The sequence below is a fragment of the Meles meles genome, chromosome 5 (assembly GCF_922984935.1).
Source record: "Meles meles chromosome 5, mMelMel3.1 paternal haplotype, whole genome shotgun sequence".
NCBI classification, from domain to species: domain Eukaryota; kingdom Metazoa; phylum Chordata; class Mammalia; order Carnivora; family Mustelidae; genus Meles; species Meles meles.
In genome coordinates this window covers 17218885-17246590 of record NC_060070.1, presented here as the reverse complement: position 1 = coordinate 17246590, position 27706 = coordinate 17218885, and the positions used below count along the sequence as shown (strand labels likewise).

The window sequence follows — 27706 nt, the reverse complement described above, 5'->3', positions numbered from 1 at the left end:
ATCGAGCCCTGAGTGGGACTCCCTGCTAGGTGGGAAGCCTGCTTTTCCCTCTCCCACTCCCCCTGCCTGTGTTCCCCTCTCTTGCTATGTCTCTCTCTGTCAAATAAATAAATAAAACCTTAAAAAATTAAAAAAAAATCTTAAAATCTTTCTGTTAGTGAATAAACTTAGTCCCGTGTTCTGATCTGTCTACGCTTAGTGTTTCAGAACTTCTGGTCACACACAGAAAAGTGGTTTGGTTAGATGTTGGTGGAGAAGTGTCACAGAAAAGATTTAAACTAGTAGAAAGTGTTACGGGTGGGGTAAAGAAGTGCCATTAGGTTTAATAAACTCTTGCTCACAAATTCATATGTTTAGACAATTGAAGGGAAGGAAAAGTCCCTGATAGATCATATGGCTCCATGAATACTTGCATTTTGAAATTGCCTAGTACTGTGAAGTTTTTTTTCATACCTAGTATTTTCATATTTTTAGCCTATGGAAATGGAGAGTGATACAGAGCAAGTGTCTTATCCTCATTTTAGGGGTGTGGAAATGCAAATACTGTGGAGGTAAGAGACTTGTCTGTCATTTTACAAATAATTAGTGGCCTACCTTAAATATGGGGTGAACCTATGTTGTACTTTTGAGTCTACTTTTCTCCTTCATGACTTCAAGTTCATGTGATGAAAGACTCTTATATTTCATCTTCCTACAGATGTTGTGTATTATCCCTTTTACTACTCACTACTGACCAGGGACTGTTAGCTCCATCCAGTGCTTATGTGCTTCCTAGACTTCTGTAAACTGGCTGTTTGCACACCCTCTTCCCACAGCTCCCTCTTTTTCCACTCTAGGCTTTGTAAGGATTCCATTGTGGGGCCTCTTCTAATTCCCAAATTCCTGCAGAGTCCTAGGCTCATGGCTCAGTTCTCATTAGCTGCCTTAAGGTCTTGGGGTACTTTACCAGTTGTGTGGCTTGCTTCTGCCTCTCCAGGCAAGCTCCAGCCTGTTGAGGGTGTGGAATCCAGATCCTCTTTCAGACGCTCAGAAGAGTATAAACCTGCAGGAGGCAGAGTGAGCCTTTGCAGAGCCTGTTGGAGATCACAGAGAAGAAAAGGGAATGATTTTCACTTGGCAAGAGAAGAAAAGACTGTTGAGGCCATCTGTTTATTTCTTGAATGGGGTAGTTTGTTGAGTCCTTCATTCAGGAGAACACTATGAATTTTTAGTGTGTATCGAGATTACCACTGGATTTCCTTCTAGATGTTTCAACTCCTTTGGGATAGTCCACAAACATGAACTTGGTAAGTGTTGTCATCAAATTTTAGTAAACAATTCCTGAAAGAACCGAATTTGCCTCTTTAGTAATATCTGGAAGCTATAAACATACTGATAATAAGTGTGGTTTGTTTTGACATTTTATATTTGGGAATGGTTATAGTTGTGAGATAAGTATGGTCCTGTTTTTAAAAATATAACAGAAGACATATATGCCATTAACTCTCCATGGCTTGTACGTGACATACACATCGTTGGTTATCTGTGCCCATCTGCTTTGTCCTAGACAGGGTCAGAGAGAGTTTGCGACTGAGCATATATTTCTGCATGCCAAAAAAAAATTTTTGGTATTCTTTATGGAATTAATATTGCCTCTATTCTCCCCAATTAATATGAAAAAAAAAAAGGATAATCATAATAAACTTCCGTGTGTGTTTAAATTAGCATACATTGCTCTTTTAGTAGAAATCAGATAGGTCCACAATCAGTTAAAGAGCTGTCATTGAAATCTTTCCGATTGAAATATTCATGGCATACACAGATGCCTTAGAGTTGTAAATTTGTATTGTTGATTAAATCAAGGCTTCTGCATTTTTCTCGAGTGTAACAAACTTAGCTACTAAGCCATATGCACTTGATGCGTGCAGATGTTCTACCACACCAAAGCTGAATCAGCATTTCATAACTCTTAAAAGGAATTTGTTAAGGAAATGGGCTTACCAAACTTGTGGGTCTATAATATTTTTATTGATGAAGTACACAGGCCATATACTGGCTTTACTGTTGGAGCCTCATGGCTAGTGCAGGAAAAATGGGATTATTTGTTCGCAATTCATGAAGTGGGAGGTAACACGCTTAGGCTGGTTATATACGTTTCAGTGTATAATGTAGGAAGTATTCTGCACATGTCGTGACGCTAGCAGGAATTACTGATTTCCAGATGTCACAGATGGACAGATGGACGCTTGCATTTAGAAGACTTCCTTAGAGTGAGGCAGGGAACGGGTTATTGCATTGCTAAAGTTAGTTTGCTTCCAGAAAGTTGCGTCAGTGGCAAGAAACTCAAGAATTGTGTGATAAAAATCACCAAGTAGTTTAAAAGTGTTCGCATGCCAAGGTGCACTCAACAGCCTGACAGGCGAGGTAGAGGAGCAGGGAAGATGGCCTGGCCGCCCGACAGCCCTGCTTAACCCTCTCTACAGCTCTGCCTGTCATTCTTGTTGAAGCAGCACGGTTTTAGCTGAGCCTACTACTGAGGTTACACTGGAAATCATGGATTTCTAGAATTCCACAAATTCTGGTGAAGAACTCTTCTTGGGGCCTTGGCTGATTACTGATAGCATTCTAGGAAGTGCAAATGGGGCCAGACTCCCCAACCTTGTGGATAATCAGGCTTGGGCCAGCTGCATTTTGGAATCACCTGCAGTGTTTACACTTCTCCCCTGGGGGGGAATGGGCCTGGCAGGAAGGAAAAAGTAGCCTGAAAGGGAATGTTGAGCAGCTGTTTTCCATCGTCCCTGAAGAAAAAGTAGAGGAAATAGACTTACAGCAAGCATCAAGAGGGATTTATGCTAAATTCAGGGAAGTTTTTCTGAATGTTTTAACCTTTAGAATGGCTTTCTGATGGAGGCCTTGGAGTTCTTCTGTGTTTAGAAAGGTTTAAGTGAGGCCGTCCTGGAGGGATGTTAGCATCTGGCTTCTCCAGTTCTGATTTTATGACGTCAGCTCATCTGGATATGAAAATCTTGGGAATTAAAAAGGATTTAATTATATGAATATAGAAGAAATGGTCAGTTTTAGTGTTTGAAACTCAAGTTACTTTTATGGTTTCTATTTATCATTTTTGTTATTAGAACAAAATATTTGCTCACAGACTAAATACTGATTACGTGTAAAAGTCCTTTAACCTTTCGTTCAGGTACACATAATACCTGAAAATTCCTCTTCTCTATACTTAATATTTTCTCCCCCAAGGTTGCTTTTCTCCACTTTTTTTTTTTATTCTAGAAAACCTTAAAAAAAGGTTTTGGGGGGGCGCCTGGGTGGCTCAGTGGGTTAAAGCCTCTGCCTTCGGCTCAGATCATGATCCCAGGGTCCTGGGATCAAGCCCCACATCGGGCTCTCTGCTCCGCAGGGAGCCTGCTTCCTCCTCTCTCTCTGCCTGCCTCTCTGCCTAGTTGTGATTTCTCTCTGTCAAATAAATAAAATATTAAAAAAAAAAAAGGTTTTGGCACCAGTCTATAGTATTCCATTTGGACTTTTCAGTAATATCTTTTACGTTTTTCTGCTCCGTCTTTTATAGCATAACTAGACCGGCAGTAGTGGCCACAGGAGCATATGGGGCATTCGTCAGTCACGTGGTCAAAACACAGAGGTTGCCTATGTCAGAAAGAGTCTGGAAACTTGTCTCATTTACCAAACTTCTTATAGCAGTATTTATGGTTAAAAATTAGTAATGGTATTTATGAAAATGGAAAGTGAACTTTGTTTCATTTTTGTTTAAGCAAACAGAATCTCCAAGAGAACTGAGGTTTTCAGGCCGGTGGTTTTGGTTTTTTCTCAATATTAAAATTAGGCAGTACTTGAGGTGTAACTCTCTTAAAAGCAGGGTCATTTCGATACAACACAAAGTGTTGGAAAAACCACTCTCAGCCAGTGCCTGAGGTTCAAGTAGTGTGTTAGCAGAGCACAAGTAGGAGAACCTAGCAAAGTCAGTGTCTTAGGCTATTGGCGTTAGGTGTTTCAACTTAGTTTTACAGTACATGGTTTTAAAGCAGTTTTGAAATGTTTTCACAATTACCTTTCTCAAAGGAAACCTTGATTCTTGGAGGCGCTAAAAAACCTGCAGACTTATCTTAGGTAAGAGTGTCTTTTGCTGGCCCCTTTGGTGGTAAGCTTAATTTCTTCTTGACCTCCTTTATCTTTACCTTAAATCTTCCATAAGTTAGAGGCTATATCAGTTCTACTCAGAACCCAGTAGAGAGCAAAATAAGAATTGTTAGGGTACCTGGCCGGCTAGCTGGAAGAACCAGTGACTCTTGATCTCAGAGTCTTGAGTTCGGGCCCCACAGTGGGTATAGAGATAACTTAACTAAATGAATTTAAAAAAGTTTTTTATAAAGATTTTATTTATTTATTTGACAGACAGAGACCACAAGTAGGCAGAGAGGCAAGCGGGGTGGGGGGGGAACAGACTCCCTGCTGAGCAGAGAGCCCGATGTGGGGCTCAATTCCAGGACCCTGAGATCATGACCTGAGCTGAAGGCAGAGGCTCAACCCACTGAGCCACCCAGGCGCCCTGAACATTTAAAAATTTTAAGCTCCGCCCTTTCTTCTAAGGAAACAAACATTGTTCAGATTGGATTTATCACAAGTTAACCATGTGCTGTATTATGGTTCTAAGGTTCTCACCATTAAAATTTTTAGACTTACTGGGACTTGCATAGAATTATTCTGTATTAAATTCAAATTAACAAATAATATTTTGAGTATCTGCTGCAAGAACTTGGCAACTTTACAAATTCAATTTCATTTCTAGTTGTTGAATTTCATCTTGCAAGTTTCAGGTTAAGTTGGATCACATTCAATATCACTTCTTGGGGAAGAAATGTGTGTTGTATTTATATTACTAAATTGCCATAAAATGATAAATCCTATGCCTAAAGAAGGTGAATTGAGTTAGCAGTGTTAGGGCGGTTTCGTAACAGATCCTTCTTTGTGTGCTTACACCTTTTTTTTCTTGTTGGTGAAGCCACTGAAGTTTGGTTCAGTGATTGCAAGTTTTAGAAAAGATAAATCTGTGTTACTTGGGAATGAATGCTTTGGTATATAACTTTTTCCAATGTACTTTTGAACCTGGAGAGTTAGATGAAAGAACATTATACTTCAGTGATAGAAATACTGAAAGGATTTAGTCATTCAGCAAGTATTTGCCAGGTACTTCTGTTTGAAGGGACGTCTGTGTGGAGGTGAAGAGGGAAAGCATACAAAATAAATATGACATGGTTTCCAGCCTTGGGGAACTATAAAATCTGGTGGGAGAAGGATAACCGAGTATGAAACTTCATGAGAACAACGAAGTGAGGGCCAGACCCGAATGCATGCAGTAGAATTGCAGGAAGGAGGAGATCGTAGGATTCCCCGGGCAGAGAACACCCAGCTAGGAGGGGAGAATGAACTGGGCCTCAGAAGACTTTATGCCAGAAAGGGGAAGGAAAAAAACCATCGCAAGCAGGGCCGCTGAGCCAAGGCCCGGGAAGCAGAAAGGGAGTGGCTACTAGGTTGAGGAGAACTTGGGAAAACCGTGGGAATTCACTTCTCTCCTGAAACATTCTCTCTCCTTTCTTTCCTTCATTCTGGAGCTGTTCCTTCACTGTTTTCCCCGAGTATTTCTGGAAGGTCTGATTGCATGTAACCAGCTGTGCATGCCACTATAGGAAACAGACCAAGACCCCCGCCTCGCACACCCCTTCTAGCCCAGTGGGTAAGATTCACCTCCAATCCAGAGAGCACTAAAACTGTAAATATGAGAGAAGAAGATAACATACACCTTCAAGTAACTCGGTATGCATGAAACTAGTACTAAATGCATATATTACTAAATGCATGTAAAGCTATAAACATTTTTAGGGACCCCTTTTTAGGCCCAGGTCAGGCACCACCTCCCCAGTCCATCTTTCTCCACCCCAGCTAGTTTGTCGTTCTCAGGCAAACATCCTTTGTTTTATTTTAGTGGTTTGGGTGAAAATTTCATTGCTTTTGCCATCTTATAAGATGGTGTAAGCATCTTCTTGACTGGCATTGTTCCTGAAATCTCAGGCAAGTGTAAGATTGCGGAAGCTCTTGGATGAGAAATTTATTTATTGTGAGAAATAGAGGCTTTCTCTCTCGGCTCTTCACCGTCTGTGACCTTGGGTAACTTAGTCAATCCACCAATGCCTCAGTTTCTTCATCTGTAAAAAGGGGATGATATTAATATCTACATTATGGGCCTGGTGAAGATTAAATGAGTTAATCCACGTGAAGTCCTTAACACAGTTCCTGGCATTTGGTAAGCGCTATATATATTTATCGTTTATAGCAATAAGAATTACGATCTCTGCTTTAGAAATGAGAAAATTTAGAGCTAGGACTGTGTTTGCTAGAGCCGCTGTAGCAAAGTGCCTCTAACTGTGTGGCTTAAATAGTTCTCGAGGTTAGAAGTCCACAATTCTAGAGGCTAGAAGTCCAGGATAAGGCTTGGATGGGGTTGGTTCCTTCTAAGGCCATGAAGGAGTCTATTCCATGCCTCTCTGCTAGCTTCCAGTGGTGTCTGGCAAGCTTTGGCATTCCTAGGCTTGGCAATACTTCATCCTGATCTCTACCTTCATCATCCCATGGCATTCTCCCTGTGTGTCTCTTTGTCTCCGAATGTCCTCTTTTTAGAAACATACCATATTGGATTAGGGACCCATCCTACTCCAATATGAGTTTTTCTTTATTAATTATATCTGCAACAACCCTGCTTCTAAATAAGGTCACATTCTGAGATGTGGGTGATTCGGACTTCTACATGATGAACTTTTACGAGACACCGTTCAACATGTAACAGACTCCAAGTCAGATCTTTTGAGTCTACCACACTATGACCACGGTGTGCCAGAAGGATTGTGGGGAAGGGGAGGAATCTGTAGGTCTGTATGAGAAACAGTTAATGAGCTCACCTTGGTTCTTCTATCTTTGCCTGGACCTGCACCAGTCCCTGAACGGCTGCCAGGATGGACATGTCACGGAGAACCCTGGGATATCGGTGTATCCCTGTCTCCTGAAGGGATCTTTTGCATTTCTTTCTTTTTTCCAGAATAGCAGTCTTTTGCTTCTTTCCATTTGGGGATTGGAGATAAAGGTATTCAGAGAAGTTTGGGGATATTATACTTGCAGTGGATAATTTCAGTCTTCTCTATAAATTTGGATGATAAATCACTGTCCATAGTATAGGTGATAAAGGAAGAATTGAATACTTTTGGAAAGAGTTAAAAATCCAAAGTATCAACAGTAAGGGTTTTACTGAAGAGTCGATTGAAGTAAGCGGGTCAATATGCTGAGGTCAGATAGAAGTTGAGGCTTTTCAGGTTTATTATTGGAATCGAGGTGGAATGGGCAAATACGATTGAGGTTTCTAAGTCACTGAGGACATTAGAAATATCCCCAAGCAATAGAAATTGCCTGTGATGGCTAAAAAGAATGCATCCACAAGTGGGGATTTCAAGTGGCAAAGTACCAGGAGAGTTACTGAGAGTGGGTGGCCCCAGGAATCAAAAAGTCTTGCTCTTCCTCCCTTGTGGGTTGGGAAGAATGAGGTGTGGCCTCCCAGAGAGCACAGCAGAGCATCAGGTATCACTGAAAGAATCAAAGTTTCTTTATAAAATCTTTCATTTGGAAGGAGCCTAAGTGACACCTGGTCCCCTGCCTCATTTAACTCAGGAATTGCCTGACAGGTGGTCCTCTTACCTCCACATTCATTTAGGACAATACATGAGAAGAAAGTTAGAAAATAAGCTTAGCACAAAAGGAGTTTTCTCCAGCATCCAGCTCCACGAAGAGAATGCCATCAGGTTTGACCAAAAGAAATAGGTAGGTGGAATCTGGTTGTGAGCAGAGGTTGGGTGAGATGGGTAGGTGGAGATGAGAAGTGTATGCCTAGATTAGGAGATGCGGAGAACAGGCTAACATTCCCAGAGTAGGATGCTAAAGACAGTGCTACATAGAGACAGTTGATTCACCAAGACATCCAGTGAAGCATGCATGACCTTGGACATACAGACACAAACAGTAAATATCTGGCCATGTTTCAAGCTCTGACTTAGGGTGTTTTTGTCAGGACACTTTTTTTTGGCCTGTGGATCTGTGGCCAAGAGTTACTCTTTGGTTCTGCACGGTGATCATAGTTTTCAGCAGTCTAGTAAAGCTTTTCCTTAGATTGTTTCCTTTACAGATCTATAAAAACTCACCATAATAAGATATTTAGCACAAATAATAGGAGTAGAATAGGTGTACGAAAAATCATTCATTAGAAAGCATCCGAATTCTTTTGAATTCTCTAACTAAAAGACATGTTATCAGTCCAGGAAATTTTTTTTTTAATTTACAAATAGCACTAATAAAGCCCTTATACCAAACCATTAAATAATAATCTTTGGGAATACAGTTAAAAGTGAGGACATGAATCACTCTAAATTTCGAAACAGAACAACTTTAATAAATGTCTTAGCGCCAGACAACCAACCATCCAGCAGAAAGAGAGGCCTGGCTGGTCTGGGCAGGAGGAGATGGGAGAAGTGGCGGAATGTCTAATCCAGTGTGAAATGGGCTGAAAGTTTTGTGGTGGCCTTTAGAGAAAGATCTGGAGAAAAACCCATGAAAACCATCTATGGACTGTGGGAAACAGAATGGGATACTCAGGACATGGAGTGTGATCTGAGGTGAGCCAGGCACATTAACAAGGATGTGGCAAGACTTGGGGGGCACAGCAAGCCCCCTCAGCCTGGGGCAGATACGGTGAGAGCTTTGTGCCTGAGGGAGGGTTGGGAAGGCAGTGGGTATGGTGGCAGCTGTCATTAAAGTGTAACCTTGAAAGGATCAAACATTGTAGTCCATTTTACCTCCAAATGGTTTGTCTTGGTACACAGAGGTTTTATTGCTTCTTTTTATGTAACTATAGTAATTAGTTATATAATTATGTGTATAGTTATCTCTGAGTTTTTAAAGGTTAACATCTTGACACATTAGTGAATCCATTCAGTAAATAAACTCTGCATGTTTATTAAGTGTTGGGTACTGTTCTAGGTGTTGGGGATACAGCAGAAAGCAACGTGCCCTCATGGAGCTTGCTTTCTAGAAGGGGCAGCCAGGCAGACAAAAGAGATAATAAATTATGTAGTAGATTAGAAGGTTGTAAGTATTATGAAGAAAAGTAAAATCTGGAAGGGAGTTAGGGAATGGCGATGATTGATTTAAATAACATGGTCACAGCCAGCCTCGCTGGGGAAGTCACATTTGAACAAAAACTTAAAGGAAGCAAGAGAGCAAGCCATGTAGGTGTCTGGGGGTTCACATTCTCGGCAGAAAGAACACAAGCACTGAGGAGGGGTGCGGAGGAGGGAGCACGCCCCATGAATACAAGGAGAGCAGGGAGGCCACATGGCTAGAATGGGGAAAGAGAGAGTTGGAGGTCAAGAAAGCAGAAAGGCAACACGGGCAGGCCATGTAGTACCTTAAGAGTAATTGTAAGCACTTTGGTTCTTGCTCTGAATGATGGGAAGCTACTGAAGGATATTTTATTTTATTTTATTTTACTTTATTTATTTTAAAGATTTTATTTATTTGACAGAGAGAGAGAGAGAGAGTGAGAGCAGGCAAGCATAAGCAGAGGGAGCAGGAGACGGAGAAGTGGGACTCAATCCCAGGACCTTGGGATCATGACCTGAGCTAAAAGCAGCTGCTTAACCAGCGGAGCCACCCAGGCACCCGACTGAAGGATTTTAAACAGAACAGTGACATAACCTGAATTGTAATTGAACAAGGATGGCTCCAGCTCCTGTGTTGAGAATGGCCATTGGGAGGTGAGTGTGAAGGCAGGCAGACTAGTTTGGAACCTTTTGCAGTAATTCCGGCAAGACATGGCATGGCTTAGGCGTTATGGCAGTGGTGAAAGCGTCTGGATTCTGGATGTATTTTGAGGGTGGAGTCGACAGAATTGACTGATGGTTTAGACATGTAGACAGAGTGGGTAAGGAAAGGAGGGGGAGTTTGGACCTCAACCGCTAGCAGGGTTGATTGCCAGTAACTGAAATGGGCAAGCCCTGAGAAGACAGTGCCTGTGTCTTTCAGTTAATTACATGTATGTATCATTGTTTTACAAACCAAAGCTGTGGTATTCTGAGTTTTGATTATGATTCATAAGAGGACGTTTGGAAAGTACTCAGGGATTCTGGTGCCAAGGAACTATGATCTGTGAGACAAAAATGAGAATTGAAAAAAGTGCATATAAAAATGTTTGAGAATGTTAAAGGCAGCAAAAAAGTTAAATGTTGTCATTGGTGAATATTTGAAGACTGGAAAAATGGAAGAATGCTTGAATATAAATAAGGAATGAAAAAGAGCTTCATTATAGAGAGAAAAGCATCACTCTCCAAAATATACTCCGTATACATACTCATGAATGTATATATACACTCATCCAATACATGAAATTTTTATTTTGATTGAATAAGCTGGAATTGTAGGTTTAATGCCAGCAAATTACTTTCCCATGAAATTCTTTTAAGCCTTTTGCCTAATAACTGTGTGTTTCATTTTTTTTGGATAATACCTAGAACTTTGAGACCTTCTCTAAGTCTCGTACTGTATATTTTGCTCTGTCCTTTGCTTCAACAGCAGGATCCTTGGACAGAATCATTTTTCTGGGGATAAATCCTAGAAAAATAGCAAAAGTTGAGCACGAAAAAAAAGATTTGGTGAATAGTATCCCAGTACTTTCTAATGGGGCTAATTGTATGGCAAGACTCGCACTTCTAATAAGAATTTAGATGACTGGACTAAAAAGAAGACTGGGGAGGGGACTCCCCAAGACCACTACCAGACCCAGTGATCCACTAGAAGCCACTCACAAAAAGGTGTTTTAATCATGAATAAATATGGTTTGACACAGCCAAGGATACAGATTAAAATCAGCAAAGGGGGGTGCCTGGGTGGCTCAGTGGGTTAAGCCTCTACCTTCGGCTCAGGTCATGATATCAGGGTCCTGGAATCGAGTCCCATGTTGGGCTCTCTGGTCAGCAGGGAATCTGCTTCCCTCTCTCTCTGCCTGCCTCTCTGCCGACTTGTGATCTCTCTCTCTGTCAAATAAATAAATAAATAATCTTTAAAAAAAAAAAATCAGCAAAGGGAAAAGGTACATGGGGCAGAGTTCCGGAGAAACCAGGCACAGGCTTCCGGTCTCCTCTCTTTGTGGAATGGCACTCCTGGTCACAGTATGCAACAACATGTGCCAAGTGTTGCCAGCCAGGGGAGTTCACCCCAACCTTGGTTTCCAGGGCTTTTGCTGGGCTCCATTTGCGTAGACATGCAGCACCCACATGACTGACTTCAGCTATTCCGAGTCTAGCCCCTCAGAGCGAAGATAGGAGTTTGTCATCAGTCACACTGTTAGTATAAACCATCTGGTCATGCTGGTACTACCCGGCCTGAGGCCGCAGATACACAAACAAACTTGAATCTGGTAGAATAGTACAGGCCTTTCTTAGAAATTTTGCAGGGTTTGAGTAGTGGGCCTGCCATTTCCTGCATAGGGTGGTTAGCCTAGAGTCATTATCAGAGGCTAACCCTATAGGACCAGATCCTGGAGGAGAATGATATCAGGATGTACCCCAAGTATACATAGATTTAGCTAAATTCATAAATGAGTGACTCTGAGTAGATTACAAATGAGAGGTTAAGTGTTTTACGGTACATAGCTTGATAATCTATAATTGATGTCATGGCTCATTACTTGGAGGTTTGCAGATACTGGGCTAGAGGAGCAGGGGATCTGACCTACAAGGACCTGTGTTGACTAAAATCAGGAAAGAGGTGGAAAGGAGGAAAGGGAGACTTCAAGTTGACCTTCAGCAGAGGATTTGGTTCATTCTAGTCTGGAGGCGGAGTATTCCTCTGATCTGTGCTCTGCAGGCTGGAGCCCAGGAAAGGTGTCGGTGTAACACCAGTCCAAGGGCAGAAGGCTGATGGCCCAGCTCTGTTGGGCAGACAGGCAGAGTGTGGAGAGTGAGTACGCATGAATAAGAATGAATTCACCCTCTATCTTTTGTTCTGTTCAGACCCTCAGTGGGTTGAATAAGGCTCACCCACATCAAAGAGAACAATCTCCTTTACTTTTATTTAGTCTGCTGATTCAAATGCTAGCCTCTTCTGGAAACCACTTCCTGAAGACACACCTAGAAGAAAAGTTTAGCATATATCTGGGTGCCGATAGCTCGTCAAGTTGACATATAAAATTAACTATCACAACTGGTAAGAAAGAAAAATTAAAGGGGGGAGAGTTGGTTATAGAATTACAGGTAGTTTTATCTACAAATTCTAGGAGTTACATTACCAACTGAAAGTTAATGTGTATTGCCTTTTAGGGGAAGTAGAAAAAGTACTTCAATCAAACATCAGATTTTTTGAAGTTACATTTAGGTTCAAAGTGGTTTTTTTCATCTTTTAAATTTTGTCAAGACTGGTGTTTCTGTATGTACGATGATTTTCTTTTTTTTTTTCTTTTAAAGGTTTTATTTATTTATTTGACAGAGACAGGGGAGAGAGGGAACACAAGCAGGGGGAGTGGGCGAGGGAGAAGCAGGCTTCCTGCTGAGCAGGGAGCCTGATATGGGGCTCCATCCCAGGACCTGGGATCATGACTCCAGCTGAAGGCTGGAAGCCACTCAGGCGCCCCTGTAGGATGTTTTTCTGACTATAAACACATATGTGTCATTATGGTATATCAGAAAATTTTATCTCTCTCTGTAAATATTGGTTGATGACGAAATAGTTTTAGATTGAAGACTCCTTTTCTTTTTCAGATGTGTTGAGTTACTTGGAATACGTAGCCTGAAAGTTATAAATATGCTGTTGAGAAGGAAGAAGGAGAAACCTCTTGACTGCAGATACTTTATATCTGTGAAAATCATTTGATATTTTTAGGGTCCCGATGACTCTGCAAGGTTCTGAACACACAATGCATTGTACCTATTTGAAAAATAACTTTCTGCGTGTGATAGTTTAGTGAGCGCTTCCGCCTGGTGTCATGGCACACTTCCTCTCCATTGGACTGACCTTGGTTTCGCTGAGAAGAGGATGACTGCTAGTACTTACTGAACACCTTCTAAGTCCTAGACGCCCTTTTAATGTTTTAGGTGTATCAGCAAATTGAAGAGCCCAGAAACCCTATAAGGAAGGTATTATTTTATCCAGTCTACTTAAGGGAAAACAGGCACCCAGCTAAGGCTGTGGTGGCACTGGGATTTTAGACCTTGGAAGTCTGGCTCCAGCCTGTGGCCACAGCCACTAATCATGTTCTGAGGTGAACAGTGATGACTAGCATTTTGGGGGAAGTCTTAACCAGAAGGTGTTAAGTGCTGTGTAAGTGTTACCTCATTTAATCTCCCAACGTTCTATGAGATGAATACTATTTTCATCTTCATTGCAAATGAGGGACTGGGTTTCGATAGTTGGCCTGTCTAAAGTCACAGAGAGGTAAACGAAAGCCACTCTGATCCCCCTGTGAGCTCGCTTAGCCACGTCACCCGTCTGCCCTTGTCGATCTATGGCAGAAAGAAAAGTTGTGCTTTAGTTTTCATGATTATTTATGGTTTTGTTTAACTGTTGTTTGAAATTATATGAAGTTATATTTAGCCACTAGCTTCATTCTCTTAATCTTCTTTTCTATGCTTTATATTTTTAGCCAGTAATACCAGAAAAGTGTTTTCATGGTTAAAGCTATTGCTGAGAAAGCCATAGCTGGTTTTGTAGAACCTTCCAGAGAATTTGTGGTTACTTACTGTTTAGAAGAATTTTGAGGGGGAAAAAAAAGATTGTTAATTTTCTTATAGGGCCAGCTATAGTCTGTTAAATAAATTACGTTAGACTAAGGGAGAATTCCTGATCATTTTTATTGTCAGAGTAATACAAGTTCTGCAGTTTAAAAAGAACCAACTCAGGGGCATGTGGATGGCTCAGTCGATTGAGTGGCTGACCCTTGATTTTAGCTCAGCTTGTGATCTTAGGGCTTGGGATTGACCGGTGTGGGGCTCCGCACCTGATGGGGAGTCTGCTTGGGATTCTCTCCCTCTGCCCCTTCCTCTGCTCCTCTCCCTGCTCGTGTTCCCATGAACGTGTGTCCTCTCTCAAATAAATAAATCCTTAAAAAAAAACAAACCCTCAGAAACATCATTTTCTTAGATTTTTATCTTATAATTGTTAAGAGCAGAGCATAATTTTTCTTGTTTACTTTTTATCACTATGCCTAGCAGGGTTCCTGGATTTAATAGCTGCTCAATACATAGCTGAATTAATTAATTAATATTACAAGAAACTCCTACCCCAACATGGATGAGAAATTGATCTTTCAGTTCTGGAAAACAATGCATTGGAAAACTTAATGTGCATAAATTACTACTTTTTTAGGGACACTTGAGTGGCTCACTTGGTAAAGCATCTACCTTCAGCTCAAGTCATGATCCTAGGACCCTGGGCTGGCGTTCCATATCAGGCTCCTTGCTCAACAGAAATTCTGCTTCTCTCTCTGCCTGCAGCTCCCTTTGCTTGTGCTCCTGCTCTTGCTCTCTCTCTGACAAATAAATTTTAAAACTCTTTTAAAAAAATTACTACTTTTTAAAAGCTTTGGAATACCAAAAAGAAATACACTTAATTATATTCAACATTATATTACCTGAAAATAATATCAGAATAAAAAATTTCTTGACCATTTTATTTATTTATTTATTTATTATTTTAAAATATTTTATTTATTTGACAGAGAGCATAAGCCAGGGAGAGGAGAAAGGGAGAGGGAGAAGCAGGCTGTCTGCTGAGCAGGGAGCCAGATGCAGGATGTGGGACTCAATCCCAAGACTCCAGGATCATGACCTGAGCTGAAGGCAGATGCTTAAAGAACTGAGCCACCCAGGCACCCCCAAGAATTTTTTTTTTTTTTAAGATTTTATTTATTTATTTGACAGAGAGAGATCACAAGTAGACAGAGAGGCAGGCAGAGAGAGAAAGAGGGAAGCAGGCTCGCTGCTGAGCAGAGAGCCCGATGCGGGACTCGATCCCAGGACCCTGAGATCCTGACCTGAGCCGAAGGCAGCGGCCTAACCCACTGAGCCACCCAGGCGCCCCGAATTTTTTTTTTAATTAAGATTTTACTTACTTACCTGAGAGAGAGCAAGGGAGAGAGAGAGAGAGAACACAGAGGGAGAGGGAGAAGCAGAGTCCCTGCTGAGCAGGGAGCCCAGTGTGGGACTTGATCGTAAGACCCTGAGATCATGACCTGAGCCAAAGGCAGACACTTCACTGACTGAGCCACCCAGGTGCCCCCAGAATAAAAAAATTTTGAAAATACTTGAGCATATTTTATTCTAATACCATCATTAAGAAGATCAATTAAAATTGTAATAAAGAGGTACCAATTAGAAGGTGTTCAATTGTTAGACTGTAAACTAGTATTTACTTAGAGCTTAGAAAGTATAACCAACCATTTCATTTTTCTCATTTAGACTTTTTATAGGTAAAATGAGCTGCTTCATTGATCTCCTCAGTGATTTTGTAGCTTCTCCTCCTCACCTCTACCCTGCTTTCTCTTTGCCTCCATGAAAGTACAGATTTTACTTCCTTCCTATTTTCTATAAGACAGCCACACTCTCAACAAGTGGATCTAATTTTTTTTTTTAGGTAATACCTTCATTTATTTTTTTTTTTAAATAAGTCTATGCCCAACATGGGGCTTGAGCTCGTGATCTCAAGGTCAAGAGTCGCATGCTCTACTGACTAAGCGAGACAGGCTCCCCCAAAGCTGGATCTTAATGGTTCTTAGTTTTGTAGTAATGCACACCAGGCAGAGCTCTACCACGAAATGATGCCTTCAGTTTGATAGGCACTAAATTACTTAATCAAGTAGTCCTCTGGTGAACGGGAGATGGAGCCTTCATTTTAAACATAATTTAGGTTAACCATTCTTCTCATAGAAAGAAGTTATATAGTGTTCATTGTTGGTCTAGAAAGAAGTGAGCTTCAGATTACATTGTCAGAAAGTGTGTCATTTTCACAAAAAACTTTCCCAGGAACAATATAGAAATGGTCTTGGACTGCACAGAGCTGCACTTAACGTACAAACCTGACTTAAAGTTTCTCCAATGTTGAGTGTGAAGGTGGTGAGTACCATTATTATACGCAGTGTGGTTTTGCTGTGTGGGTTCAAGGTTGTAATTACTCCCTCAGTAGTGTGTGTAAATTCTTGGGGGTTCCATATGCTATAATTTCATATTGTGGATTTTGTTTTGGAAATGACTTTTTGGGGAGATATATTTCATTTCACCCTAAATAAGGAAAACAATAAACCCTCAGTAAAAGGAACTTTTCATTTTGATTAAGAGCCCATGGTTTTTAAAATATTCTTTTTTGGCTGAGTCTACAGGCTTTTCACATCAGGGAATATAATTTTAGCAAATGATTGTGTAGTACCAAAACCATGTGTTTTCTTAGGATTTGATGTATGTAAGAATAATGTTAGATTCATTTCACTACAGAAATTTACCAAGGACATAAAAGGTTTTATTTTGATATTGAGGTAAAATTATTTTTCAAGAAAAGGATCCTAATTATACATTTAATAAAATTGAAATAGAAAAAGTAAGGAGAACTTTAAAAATATGTGGAAACAGGGGCGCCTGGGTGGCTCAGTGGGTTAAACCGCTGCCTTCGGCTCAGGTCATGATCTCGGGGTCCTGGGATCGAGTCCCGCATCAGGCTTTCTGCTCAGCAGGGGCCTGCTTCCCTCTCTCTCTCTGCCTGCCTCTCTATCTACTTGTGATCTCTCTCTATCAAATAAATAAAAAATCTTAAAAAAAAATATGTGGAAACAGTGTAGTATGTGTGAGACCACAGCAAGATGGTTCTCGAAGACTTAGAAATAGATTTCTCTGAGAGTTAAATCCTAAAATAGATGAGAGAAAGAAACGTGCAGCTCTGTTAAGGTATATGTTAGTCCTCTCAGGGCGTCAGAGTTCGCCTGAAACCTGACTGGAGGCCTGAAGATGAGGGAACTTGGTTTTCAGTGGAGTGGCAGTTGCTAACTTCTCTAGCGCCTGTACGTTTTCCAGGGAGGAGGCTCCAAGGTCAGGGGCATTCTGTTGTCTGGTTTGCAGACATGGTTAGCCCCTCATGGATGCGGGCACATCCAGTTCTAGTGTGGGAAGTCTTTAGCTGTCCTAATCAGATAGCTGGCTACTGGGCCTCTCCATTGGCTTGGGCAAACAGGAACATGTACTCTTGAGCTAAAATCGGCGGGGGGTGGTGGCAGGAGCTGTGGGGTATGTACATTTTGCTCTTTCCTAAATATCATTACAATTCAATTTAAAAATTTTTGTTTTTAGTGATATCCCAGGGGCATCTGTGACAGACGCTGACAGCGCAACCTCCTTTCAAGCAAGTCATGGCGGTGCTCTTGACTGGTTGAGTTGCCCCAAGCCCAGGGCCCCTCTCCTGGCAATTGTCAAATAATTTCACTACCTGTGTGGTTTTCTGATGAAGCCAGAAAATATTTCCTAATCTGCTTGATAGTTGTATTTCTCGTCAACGAAGGCACTGATGTTCTGGTTCTATGTATGTTGGGGGAGGAGGGTTTTAGTTTTATTAATATCGGAGGAGGGTTTTAGTTTTATTAATATCGGATAGCATGTCCAGGATGATCAGCTGAGATACTGATGACATGGCCTGAGTCAACTGTTTACCTTATCAACTCAGGCGGGGCCAGCAGATGTCTCCCAAGTACTCATGTAGCGTTTCAGTCATATAAATTTATCGCTAGGAAACACTCTCCTGCCAGAGATTTTATTTTTCAGCCCCTGTTATATCACTGGGCCTTTTGAAAGAACACAGCAAGCAGCAGTCACCTTTTATACCCCACGAATTACGGGCCTTGGGAGGCAATCAAATTCAGATACCATTTATTTAATCATTATTCTTTTCTTTGAGGGCAAAACTCCTGGCAAATACTTGAAAAATCTCAAGGGTTTTATGCTTTCTTTTCCAGTGAGTGTTGAGCTTACTAATGAATGATGTCTTAAAAAGTCAGGAGCATTGTGTTTGCGTTTCAGCTGAGTTTCTAAAAAGTGGCATTGACCTTGCCCAGTACTTAATATCTGTGATTCCCCTTCTTTTCCTTATAATATTCAATTTCATTCAAAAAAATATTTTATGAATAGATTAATATAATCTCGCATGTCTGAAACTTCTTCCCTTTTATTAAAATATTTATAGGGACGCCTGGGTGGCTCAGTGGGTTAAAGCCTCTGCCTTCGGCTCGGGTCATGGTCCCAGGGTCCTGGGATGGAGCCCCGCATCGGGCTCTCTGCTCAGTGGGGACCCTGCTTCCTCCTCTCTCTCCCTCTGCCTGCCTCTCTGCCTACTTGTGATCTCTCTCTCCATGTCAAATAAATAAATAAAATCTTTAAAAAAATATTTATAGGGGCGCCTGGGTGGCTCAGTGGGTTAAAGCCTCTGCCTTCGGCTCAGGTCATGATCCCAGGGTTCTGGGATCGAGCCCCGCATCGGGCTCTCTGCTCTGTGGACAGCCTGCTTCCTCATCTCTCTCTCTGCCTGCCTCTCTGCCTACTTGTGATCTCTGTCTGTAAATAAATAAAATCTTAAAAAAAAAAAAATTTATAGAGCTCTTCACGTCAGGGTCTATGCTAAGTACATCACATAATATTTAATCACCCTGTGAAGTTGGGATTGGTTTATGGATGAGAGAATGGAGACTTTGGGAGCAGGAGTCAGTTGATCAAACCTAGCAGACAGCAAAGCAGGGATTTATTCTTCTGTCGGTGCCCAGAGTTAATTGTAATTCTGTGCTCCTGAGACTTGACACATGCTGTAACTGCGCTTTTAATCCATCTTAATTTGGAACATGTTTTATTTTCTACAGGGTAAGGTCACTCTTCAATCCTTGTGCTTTCTGTATTTTCTAAAGCCAGGGAAATTGAAAGAACTTTTGTGCTACCATGTGTTTCATTTATAAACAGTCCTAGACCATTTGGAAACCTACTTCATTTTGAAACTTGATGTTTCTAATAGTTTTCAATTCTTTTCCTTCTGAACGTATTCTTTCTGTGCTTTCTTTGTGTAAGGATGGCAAAAATGGGAACTTTAATGTCACTGAGTATTATTAAAAATTTGGTTAAAGAAAAGAATGTTGGCTTAGGATTTAAGACATGGGTTCTAGTTCTTCCTCTAAGATACAGTTAGAGTATCAGTAGACACTAACTCTTAGTACTGTTTGTCACATCAGGTTATCATAAAGTAAAAGATCAAATATGTGAAAAGTGTTTCACCAAAATTTCTGTGTGTCAGCAATCATAATAGCTACAGTGGATTGTTGGAACCAGGATTAAAGCAAAATAACTTTAGGCTTATTGTTGCTTTGTGAGGACCTACTTAAAATAATTAGAATTCAGGCATCTTGTTAAATGCTTTTTGTAATATTTGACTTGGTGTAAGCCTACTGTCCAAGTTGGACTGCTGCAGAGACGGCCTGGGCATTCAGGCAGGGGGTTGATCAAATTGCTGTCTCAGTTATCTGGTAGTGACAGGGTAATTCGTAAATGACTATACTGTACTCATTGATTAGGTGAAAATTTAGGAACGTTTTGCCTTCAGAGCTGTGTAGAGTGAGACAGAAGAATGAGAAGAAAACCAGATAACACAAACTACTGTGTTATAGTGGAAGAGAAGAGAAAAGGCTTTTAGGGGAAATGAGGCTCCATATGAGTCATTCAGAAACATCCCGAGAATTGAATTATAGGTAAACTGAAATATTAGTGGCAGGTACCACATGGGCAGTTGCCCGTGATGTTGCCATGTTGAAAATGCCATGCTCTTGAGCTGGACTGAGTGCACCCTAAAGATTTAAGGGACCCAGCAGTGCTCCGCTGTGTCTGCAACACATGAACATGAACTAGGGGGAGAGTGGCTTGAGAGATCACCCACAGACATCTGAAAGTACAGACTTGTTCCGTGGGGGGGGGGGGGGCAGTGGGAGAGTCAGAGTTGGCCCTTCTGGTAAACTCAGTGGCCATTGTTTCACTTAGCATTTCAGCATCTCCCAAACTTTAGTCATTCACCTACTACTTTCAGCAATTTTTGCCCTATCCATTTTTTTTAACTTTTAAATGTAAATGTGTTTTAAACAGAAACTATATATTTTAGATTTCTGTTGAAATCTCCGGTTAGATGTACCAGTGATGGTTTTCCCATTGAAATAAGTTGGCATAAAACCTGTCCCATCTGTGGCCCACCTAAAATGATCGTGAGAATCTCTCCTTTCATGTAACTTCAGCTCTTCTCTCTACAGAGTGGTACGCAGAATGCCGAGGGTAGAAGGGGAAATCCAAAGACTGGAAATGTGGGGGTTTTTCAGGGTGATTTACTGGACAGATTTAAGATGGCAGATGTCTCCCTTTAGGTTATCAGTTTAAAATAAGTTTGAGCTAAACTTGAAATTTAATTTCTTTCTTTTCTTTTCTTTCTTTGAAATTTGCTTTTAGGCTACAGAAGTTTCTCAGCCTTGTGAGTCTTTACCTCTATTAGTTTACTAGCAGAAATTTTTTTCTAAAAAATTCCAAACTTGCTTTGGCTTCAAATAAGGGGGAATAAGTTTTCTCCTTGCTCGTTTTAGTGACGACATCTGCTCTGCCAGCGCCTAAGTACAAGGGTTAATTCAGTTCAGCCTGCATCTATGAGGTACCTTTTCCCTGTGAAGCACAGTGCTAAGTCCTGCGATGCAAAGAGGAAGCTACGGCCCCACCTTCTGTGAGGCACAGCATATAAAAAGCCCAAACAGGGGCGCCTGGGTGGCTCAGTGGGTTAAGCCTCTGCCTTCGGCTCAGGTCATGATCTCAGGGTCCTGGGATCGAGCCCCGCATCGGGCTCTCTGCTCAGCAGATTCCTGCTTCCCCCTCTCTCTCTGCCTGCCTCTCTCTGCCTACTTGTGATCTCTGTCTGTCAAATAAATATAAAATCTTAAAAAAAAAAAAAAAAAAAGCCCAACCAGTTCCATGTGATACAGGTATGTGCTAGATCCAAAGAAATGGACTCTTTGGATAGATCAACAAAGGCCTTAATCTCAGAAGAGAGTGGAGGCAAGGTGAGTTGAGGAAGGCAACACACTCTGTGATGTGATGAACGCTACAGCCCTTTCTTCTCAGGCTGTCTGTGTGCCTGATAGTTCTGTGGAATTTCTGGGGGTTCTGCATTGGCCCACGTGGTATCCCAACAAGAATTTAGGTTTTGAGTGTGCGGTAGCTCACAGCCTTGCTGCCCTGACACCCTCAGGTGAATCTGAAGCAATAAGGAGGGAAGTTTCACTAACAGTTGGCATATGGAGGGGGCATGATTCCCAAACCAACATGGTAATGAGATTCTGGGCTTCAGGAGCAACTTTTCTTGTTTAAATATACTCAGGCGTGACCTACGCGATGGGAAGCAATGTGGCTCACCTCCCCACAAACACCTAGAACGTGAGCTACACATTAAAAAACCAGTAGTAGAGATCTTTCATACTCTTCATGTAGGGGTCAGTTAAAGGAGAAACTTCCAATTCATCCTCACTTTGGGCGCCTAAAAAACCTCCACAATGTTAATTGCATTGATAACTGCAACTGATTTTAGGCTTTGGGGCATTTAATATAGGCAGACTTTTTTTTTTTAATTGTTCATATGAGTGTTTAATGAATAGAGCAAAAAATAAACCTTGGGGTGGAGGGTGGGGGTATTGGGGACTCAGCATTACCTTCGACCCAGCCATGTCTCTGTGTTGCCAGAGACCACACCCCCCTCAGACATAACCACAGAGGACTATTTCTTTTGGCCGGGTCTCTGACCTTGAAGGGTCTAGCCAGCCGCCTGGAAGATTTGGGTGCTAGACATAATACGAGTACAGTCCAAGAATTATTTCTATTTTATATATTTTATTTAGCATGGCTATACCAATTTTTTTATTAATATGTTTGACTCTTGAAATACATCTAAAATGCTTTGCAAAATTGCTGCCCTTGAATTTCATATATATATAATATTCATATACATTCGTATTATATATATAATAGTCTAAAATACATTCAGAAATACAAAGAATACTAGAATTAATGGCAACATCCGCAAGTAATGCCATATTGCCTTTCTCTTGGAGATACAGCAAGTTGAGAATAGGGACTGATCTCCGGTGTATGTTAAATCTTTGGTTTTCTTCCTTGTGCGTGTGACGAGGCAGCTTTTCCTTAGAAAAATAGTTTGTGTTCAGCTGGGGAGGCTGATTTTTCTCCATCAGTTTCTCTCTTTAATAATTGAAAACTACTGTTCATTATTTACATAAAACTGTCTTTTTCTGGTCTGCTTCCTATAACCTTTCCCCTCTGAAGAATTTTAAGAATTCCCTTACTTTCCTCTGGGGGATTTTGTGCCTGCTTTATCCCAGATGTGGGACATAGACTAGGCTGAGGTTTTTTGTTTTTTTGTTTTCTTTTTTTCTTCTTCTTCTTCTTTTTTTTTTTTTTAAATATCCTTGTATTTGAAAGATGTTCTTTTAACCTGTGCCACTGGAAAAAGGATTTTTAAGAAAGTTAAGCAGTTAAGAAAATATGAGCTTGGTTTCAGTGTCTGACTTACCGAGTAACACCCAAAATCCCATCACGCAAAATGAAAAAGTAGACAGTGGTTTCAGATAATAAGGGGAGAATGCCAACGTGTTATTTCAGCCTTTTGATTCTGGGATTTTATCTTCTGAATGAAGCCCTGTCCGTTTCTAGTCCCGGCAGCCCCTTGTCTGGCCTTTCCATACGTCCCTGCTGATGTCAGTCCGGGGAAGGCATGGGTTTGGCTGTCTGTTACCCTGCTTTTGTCTTTTCTGTCCCCACCTTCTGTTGACACAAAGAGGATATAGACTTACTCATAATATTTTGTCTGCTTGCACTCTTACAGTTGTATTCATCCTAATCCCTGCTTCAGACTGTAGAATGTTAGGAAGCCTGAAGAAGCCAGAGTGATGGAGCCTATAATTAAGACAGGATTTTCTCTTTTTTTCCTGATGTCCATTCAGATTCCCAGACAAGATTTCGCCACCAGCTTTTTTGGTTATTGTGGTTTTCATGCTAATGTCTAAAAAAATACCATAAGATTTAAACTTTTTTGAGTTACAAAATATGAGAAAAATGCCACGGAGAGTTTGTCTTCCCTACGTGAGTGAGCAAATGTGGTTTCCCCAAGTCCAAAGTTCTGTTTTCCTCCATGAATACATGTCTGAAGTATCATGTTTACTTGATTAATTAATCAATAAAATTATTAGATATATTTTTTTAAAGATTTTATTTATTTATTTGACAGGGAGAGAGATCACAAGTAGGCAGAGAGGCAGGCAGAGAGAGAGGAGGAAGCAGGCTCCCTGCTGAGCAGAGAGCCCGATGCGGGGCTCGATCCCAGGACCCTGAGATCATGACCTGAGCCAAAAGCAGCGGCTTAATCCACTGAGCTACCCAGGCGCCCCAAATTATTAGATATTTTTATTTGAATGTAGTTTTATTGTTTTTTTTTTTAAAGATTTTGTTTTTTAGAGAGAGAGAGAACATGAGTGAAGGGTGGGGAGAAAGGGAGAAGGAGAGGGAAAAGCAGGCTTCCCACTGAGTGGGGAACCCCGTGTGGGGCTCAGTCCCAGGACCCTGGGACCATGACCTGAGCTGAAGGCAAACACTTAACCACCTGAGCTCCCCAGACCACCCCTGTTTGAGTATAGGTGACACACAATGTTATATTAGTTTCAGGTGCACAACTTGACATTTGGCAAGTTTGTACATTATGCTATGTTCACGCTAAGTATAGCTACTGTCTGTCACTGGGCAATGCTATTATAGTATCATTGACCGTATTCCTTATGGTGTATCTTTTATTCATGTGTAAATTATTAGGTTTTCATAAGTCTCTTCCTAGTTCAAATTTTTGTTGTAATTTAAAAAAAATCTAAATGGATAAGCTTTAGTTTTTAATATTTAGACCTTCTCCCAGTAAGCAAGGTTGTCTTTCCTACTTTGTCCTGTTCCCCTGGTTGACGTCCCCTTTTCTTTCTCCTCCCGTAGGATCTTTCGAAGATGGTTTGGCTGCCTCGGAGATTTGGAGATCTGATGCCACGATGAGGACTCACACACGGGGGGCTCCCAGTGTGTTTTTCATATATTTGTTTTGCTCTGTGTCGGCTTACATCACCGACGAGAACCCAGAAGTCATGATTCCCTTCACCAATGCCAACTACGACAGCCACCCCATGCTGTACTTCTCCAGGGCGGAGGTTGCAGAGCTCCAGCTTCGGGCGGCCAGCTCCCACGAGCACATCGCCGCCCGGCTCACCGAGGCTGTGCACACCATGCTGTCCAGCCCCTTGGAGTATCTTCCTCCCTGGGACCCCAAGGACTACAGCGCTCGCTGGAATGAAATTTACGGCAACAACCTGGGCGCCTTGGCAATGTTTTGCGTGCTGTATCCTGAGAACATCGAAGCCCGAGACATGGCCAAAGACTACATGGAGAGGATGGCAGCTCAGCCTAGTTGGTAGATTTTTGTCTTTTCTTCTTACTGTATTAACTCTGCAATTTAAAGAAAGAATCTATACACAATGAAATCTTAGAGGCCAGATTTTCACATACGTGAGTGAGTGAAGGGGTGGGGTTCCTTGTTATTTGTGGTGTTAGTGGCTTATGAATGGTCCATAGTTTCAAAAGACCCAGTCATGTCCATGTTTAAAGTTAGCAGGAAAATATTTAGATATGACCCAACCAAAGAAAACATAATTTGCTGCATTGAGTAAATACTATTATCTCGATTGTTGAGAATTCTTTCCTCCATGTTTAACAAGCATGTGTTATGGTCCTCTGGCGTTAGGCTCTTACTGCCCCCCAAGTGGTTAAAACCCTCTGCCTGCAGGAGATTTTTAGTTAATTAAGATTTATTTAAATTTTATGACAATTAGGAGTTAAAAAGGATTGTGATAGGATTAATTGGCGATTTATAAACAAGATCTTATCCAGTAACTACCAAACTGCCCAAACCTGTAGGAAAACCTGTTGTATAATTAATTATGTGAGGGATTCTAACTACATAGTAATTTATCTTCAGATGTCCTAAGATTTGGAAACAAACTTGCTGTCCCTTTTTGATTAGCTTAAATTTGTTTTATTTGTTCATAATGAATATGTCCGCCTACTTCCAAAAAGATACGGGGTGGTGGGTTGATTAGGGATTCTGTGGGTATTCTTAATCAAATTGTGTTTTAATACGTATGTATGGTACAATTGCACCAAAAAAATGACAAACTCTGTGAAATCGTGTCTTACAATTACAGAAGCTCCTTCTTTATAGGGCTATAGGAAGCTCATTTTTGAATGCTTAGAAAAATCAGTGAATGCATTTAATGCTGTGATGCGTGACATCTCACATATCACAGGAGTGAAGAATGGTCTTTTGCAACCTTTCTGAATTCTGTGAATGTGATAACAAAATTTAATCTTTCCTAAATTTCTGCCAAAATGATAAAAAATGCTATTTGCTTATAGAGTTTGAAGGATTTTCTGAAATTTCCTAGTGAAGAAGATTATGGAAGAGTCGCCATTAAATCCATAGCAGAGCTGAATTTTTCTTTAAGATTTTATTTATTTATTTGACAAAGACACAGCGAGAAAGGGAACACAAGGAGGGGGAGTGGGAGAGGGGGAAGCAGGCTTCTCGTTGAGGTGGGAGCCTGATGTGGGACTTGATCCCAGGACTCTGGGATCATGACCTGAGCTGAAGGCAGATGCTTAATGACTTAGCCACCTAGGTGCCCCCGCTGAGCTGAATTTTTGGGCGCCTGGGGGGCTCAGTGGGTTAAGCCGCTGCCTTCGGCTCAGGTCATGATCTCAGGGTCCTAGGATCGAGTTCCGCATCGGGCTCTCTGCTCAGCAGCGAGCCTGCTTCCCTCTCTCTCTCTCTGCCTGCCTCTCTGTCTACTTGTGATTTCTCTCTGTCAAATAAATAAATAAAATCTTTTAAAAAAAGTGTTATAATATAAAGCATTCAGGAGTATAAATACCAACTTGGATGAGTGCTATCATTAGGGAGGATTAGACTCCTAGGATAAATAACTTCAAACAAGATTGGTCATTTCCATATTATTTCTACAAATTGAGATTTATTAGTTATTGGAAGTATATATAAATCTGCCAGAAGACTAGTACTTTATTCATGACAGTAGTGATAAAAATAGATATAACTCTATGTTGTTATCTGGTCACTGAGAAGCCAGTCTGTAATTTAATAGAGCTGAACAGCTGACCTCTTTCTCCTAAAGCTGAATGTCAGAAATGGAAAATTTACCTTTACATCTGGTTTCTAGTGCCAGAAGTGACCTTAGCAGAAAAAGTGGAGCTACTGGAACATTTTGTCTTGGCAAATACTGTTACTAGGTTCTACTTTTAGATGATTTTATGGAAATTTTAACTCTGTTTTTTTTAAAAATTTTTTTTAAGATTTTATTTATTTGAGAGAGCATGAGTGGTGGGGAGGGGCAGACGGAGAGGGAGAAGCAGGCTCCCACTGGACAGGGAGCCTGACACGGGACTCGATTCCAGGACCCTGGGATCATAGCTGGAGCCAAAGGCAGATGCTTAACCCACAGAGTCACCCAGGTGCCCCGGAAATTTTAACTTTTTAGACGCTACCACACCCAACCCCTAGATTCTTGTATTTTCATTTAGATTTATAGTTGAAGTAATTGCTTTTTGTCAACCCAAATGTTTTTTCTAATCCAGCTGTCTGTTTAAATCAACTAATTCTTATGTTCCCACAATGCACAGAGAAGTATATTGTGGATGTTGTCACTGTCTTAGGATATAGTTCACCTATACTGGTTTCAGTGGGGAAAAAAAAAAGAACTAGCTCTTATTTACCAAAGATTTAATCTTATTAATTTGTTTAGAAAGCTTCCTGCAGTGGCTTTATCAAACTGAATACATTTGCCATTTTCCTTGAAGGGCATTTCTACTCCTTTTAAAACCAGTGACTTAATTATGTTCACTCACTTATTCAATCAACTAACTTTTATTATCTATTGTGTGTCATGAACTAGGCTGGGTACCAGGGATTCAAAGATGCAGTAATAGCCAAGAAATTGTATATGTCACCCCTAGACTGAGGAGTGCAAGCCTTGGGTATTTGAAACCTAAGCCAGGGCTGTGCGCTCTTCTTGGAAATGAGCGTAAGGATCACTTAATGAGAGGTGTCATCGGTTTCATTCATGACTTAATAAGCGAAGGTCTGTATTGTGTGCACTCTGGTGCGGTAGAGAAGTGCTAACTACAGAGTCTTTTTTTTTTTTTTTTTTAATTTACTTGACAGAGGAAGAGAGATCACAAGTAGGCAGAGAGAGGAGGGGAAGCAGGCTCCCTGCTGAGCAGACAGCCCAATGTGGGGCTCTATTCCAGGACCCTGAGATCATGACCTGAGCTGAAGGCAGAGGCTTAACCCACTGAGCCACCCAGGCGCCCCTAACTCCAGAGTCTTATTACGGCCTGGATTGGACTCCCAGCTCTCCACTCCTCAGCTATGGTACTTCAGACAAACGTTCTTCATTGGGCTG

General features: G+C 41.2%; 1 protein-coding gene across 1 annotated transcript in view; it reads left to right on the top strand.

Moving 5' to 3' along the window:
* The window catches only part of DSE (dermatan sulfate epimerase), an 87159-nt gene that overhangs the window by 3507 nt on the left and 55946 nt on the right, over positions 1 to 27706 (top strand). The window contains exon 2 of the mRNA XM_046006722.1: positions 24177 to 24645. Coding sequence (XP_045862678.1) covers positions 24230 to 24645 — 416 coding nt within the window. The 5' untranslated portion in view covers positions 24177 to 24229. The remainder of the gene's footprint in view (positions 1 to 24176; positions 24646 to 27706) is intronic.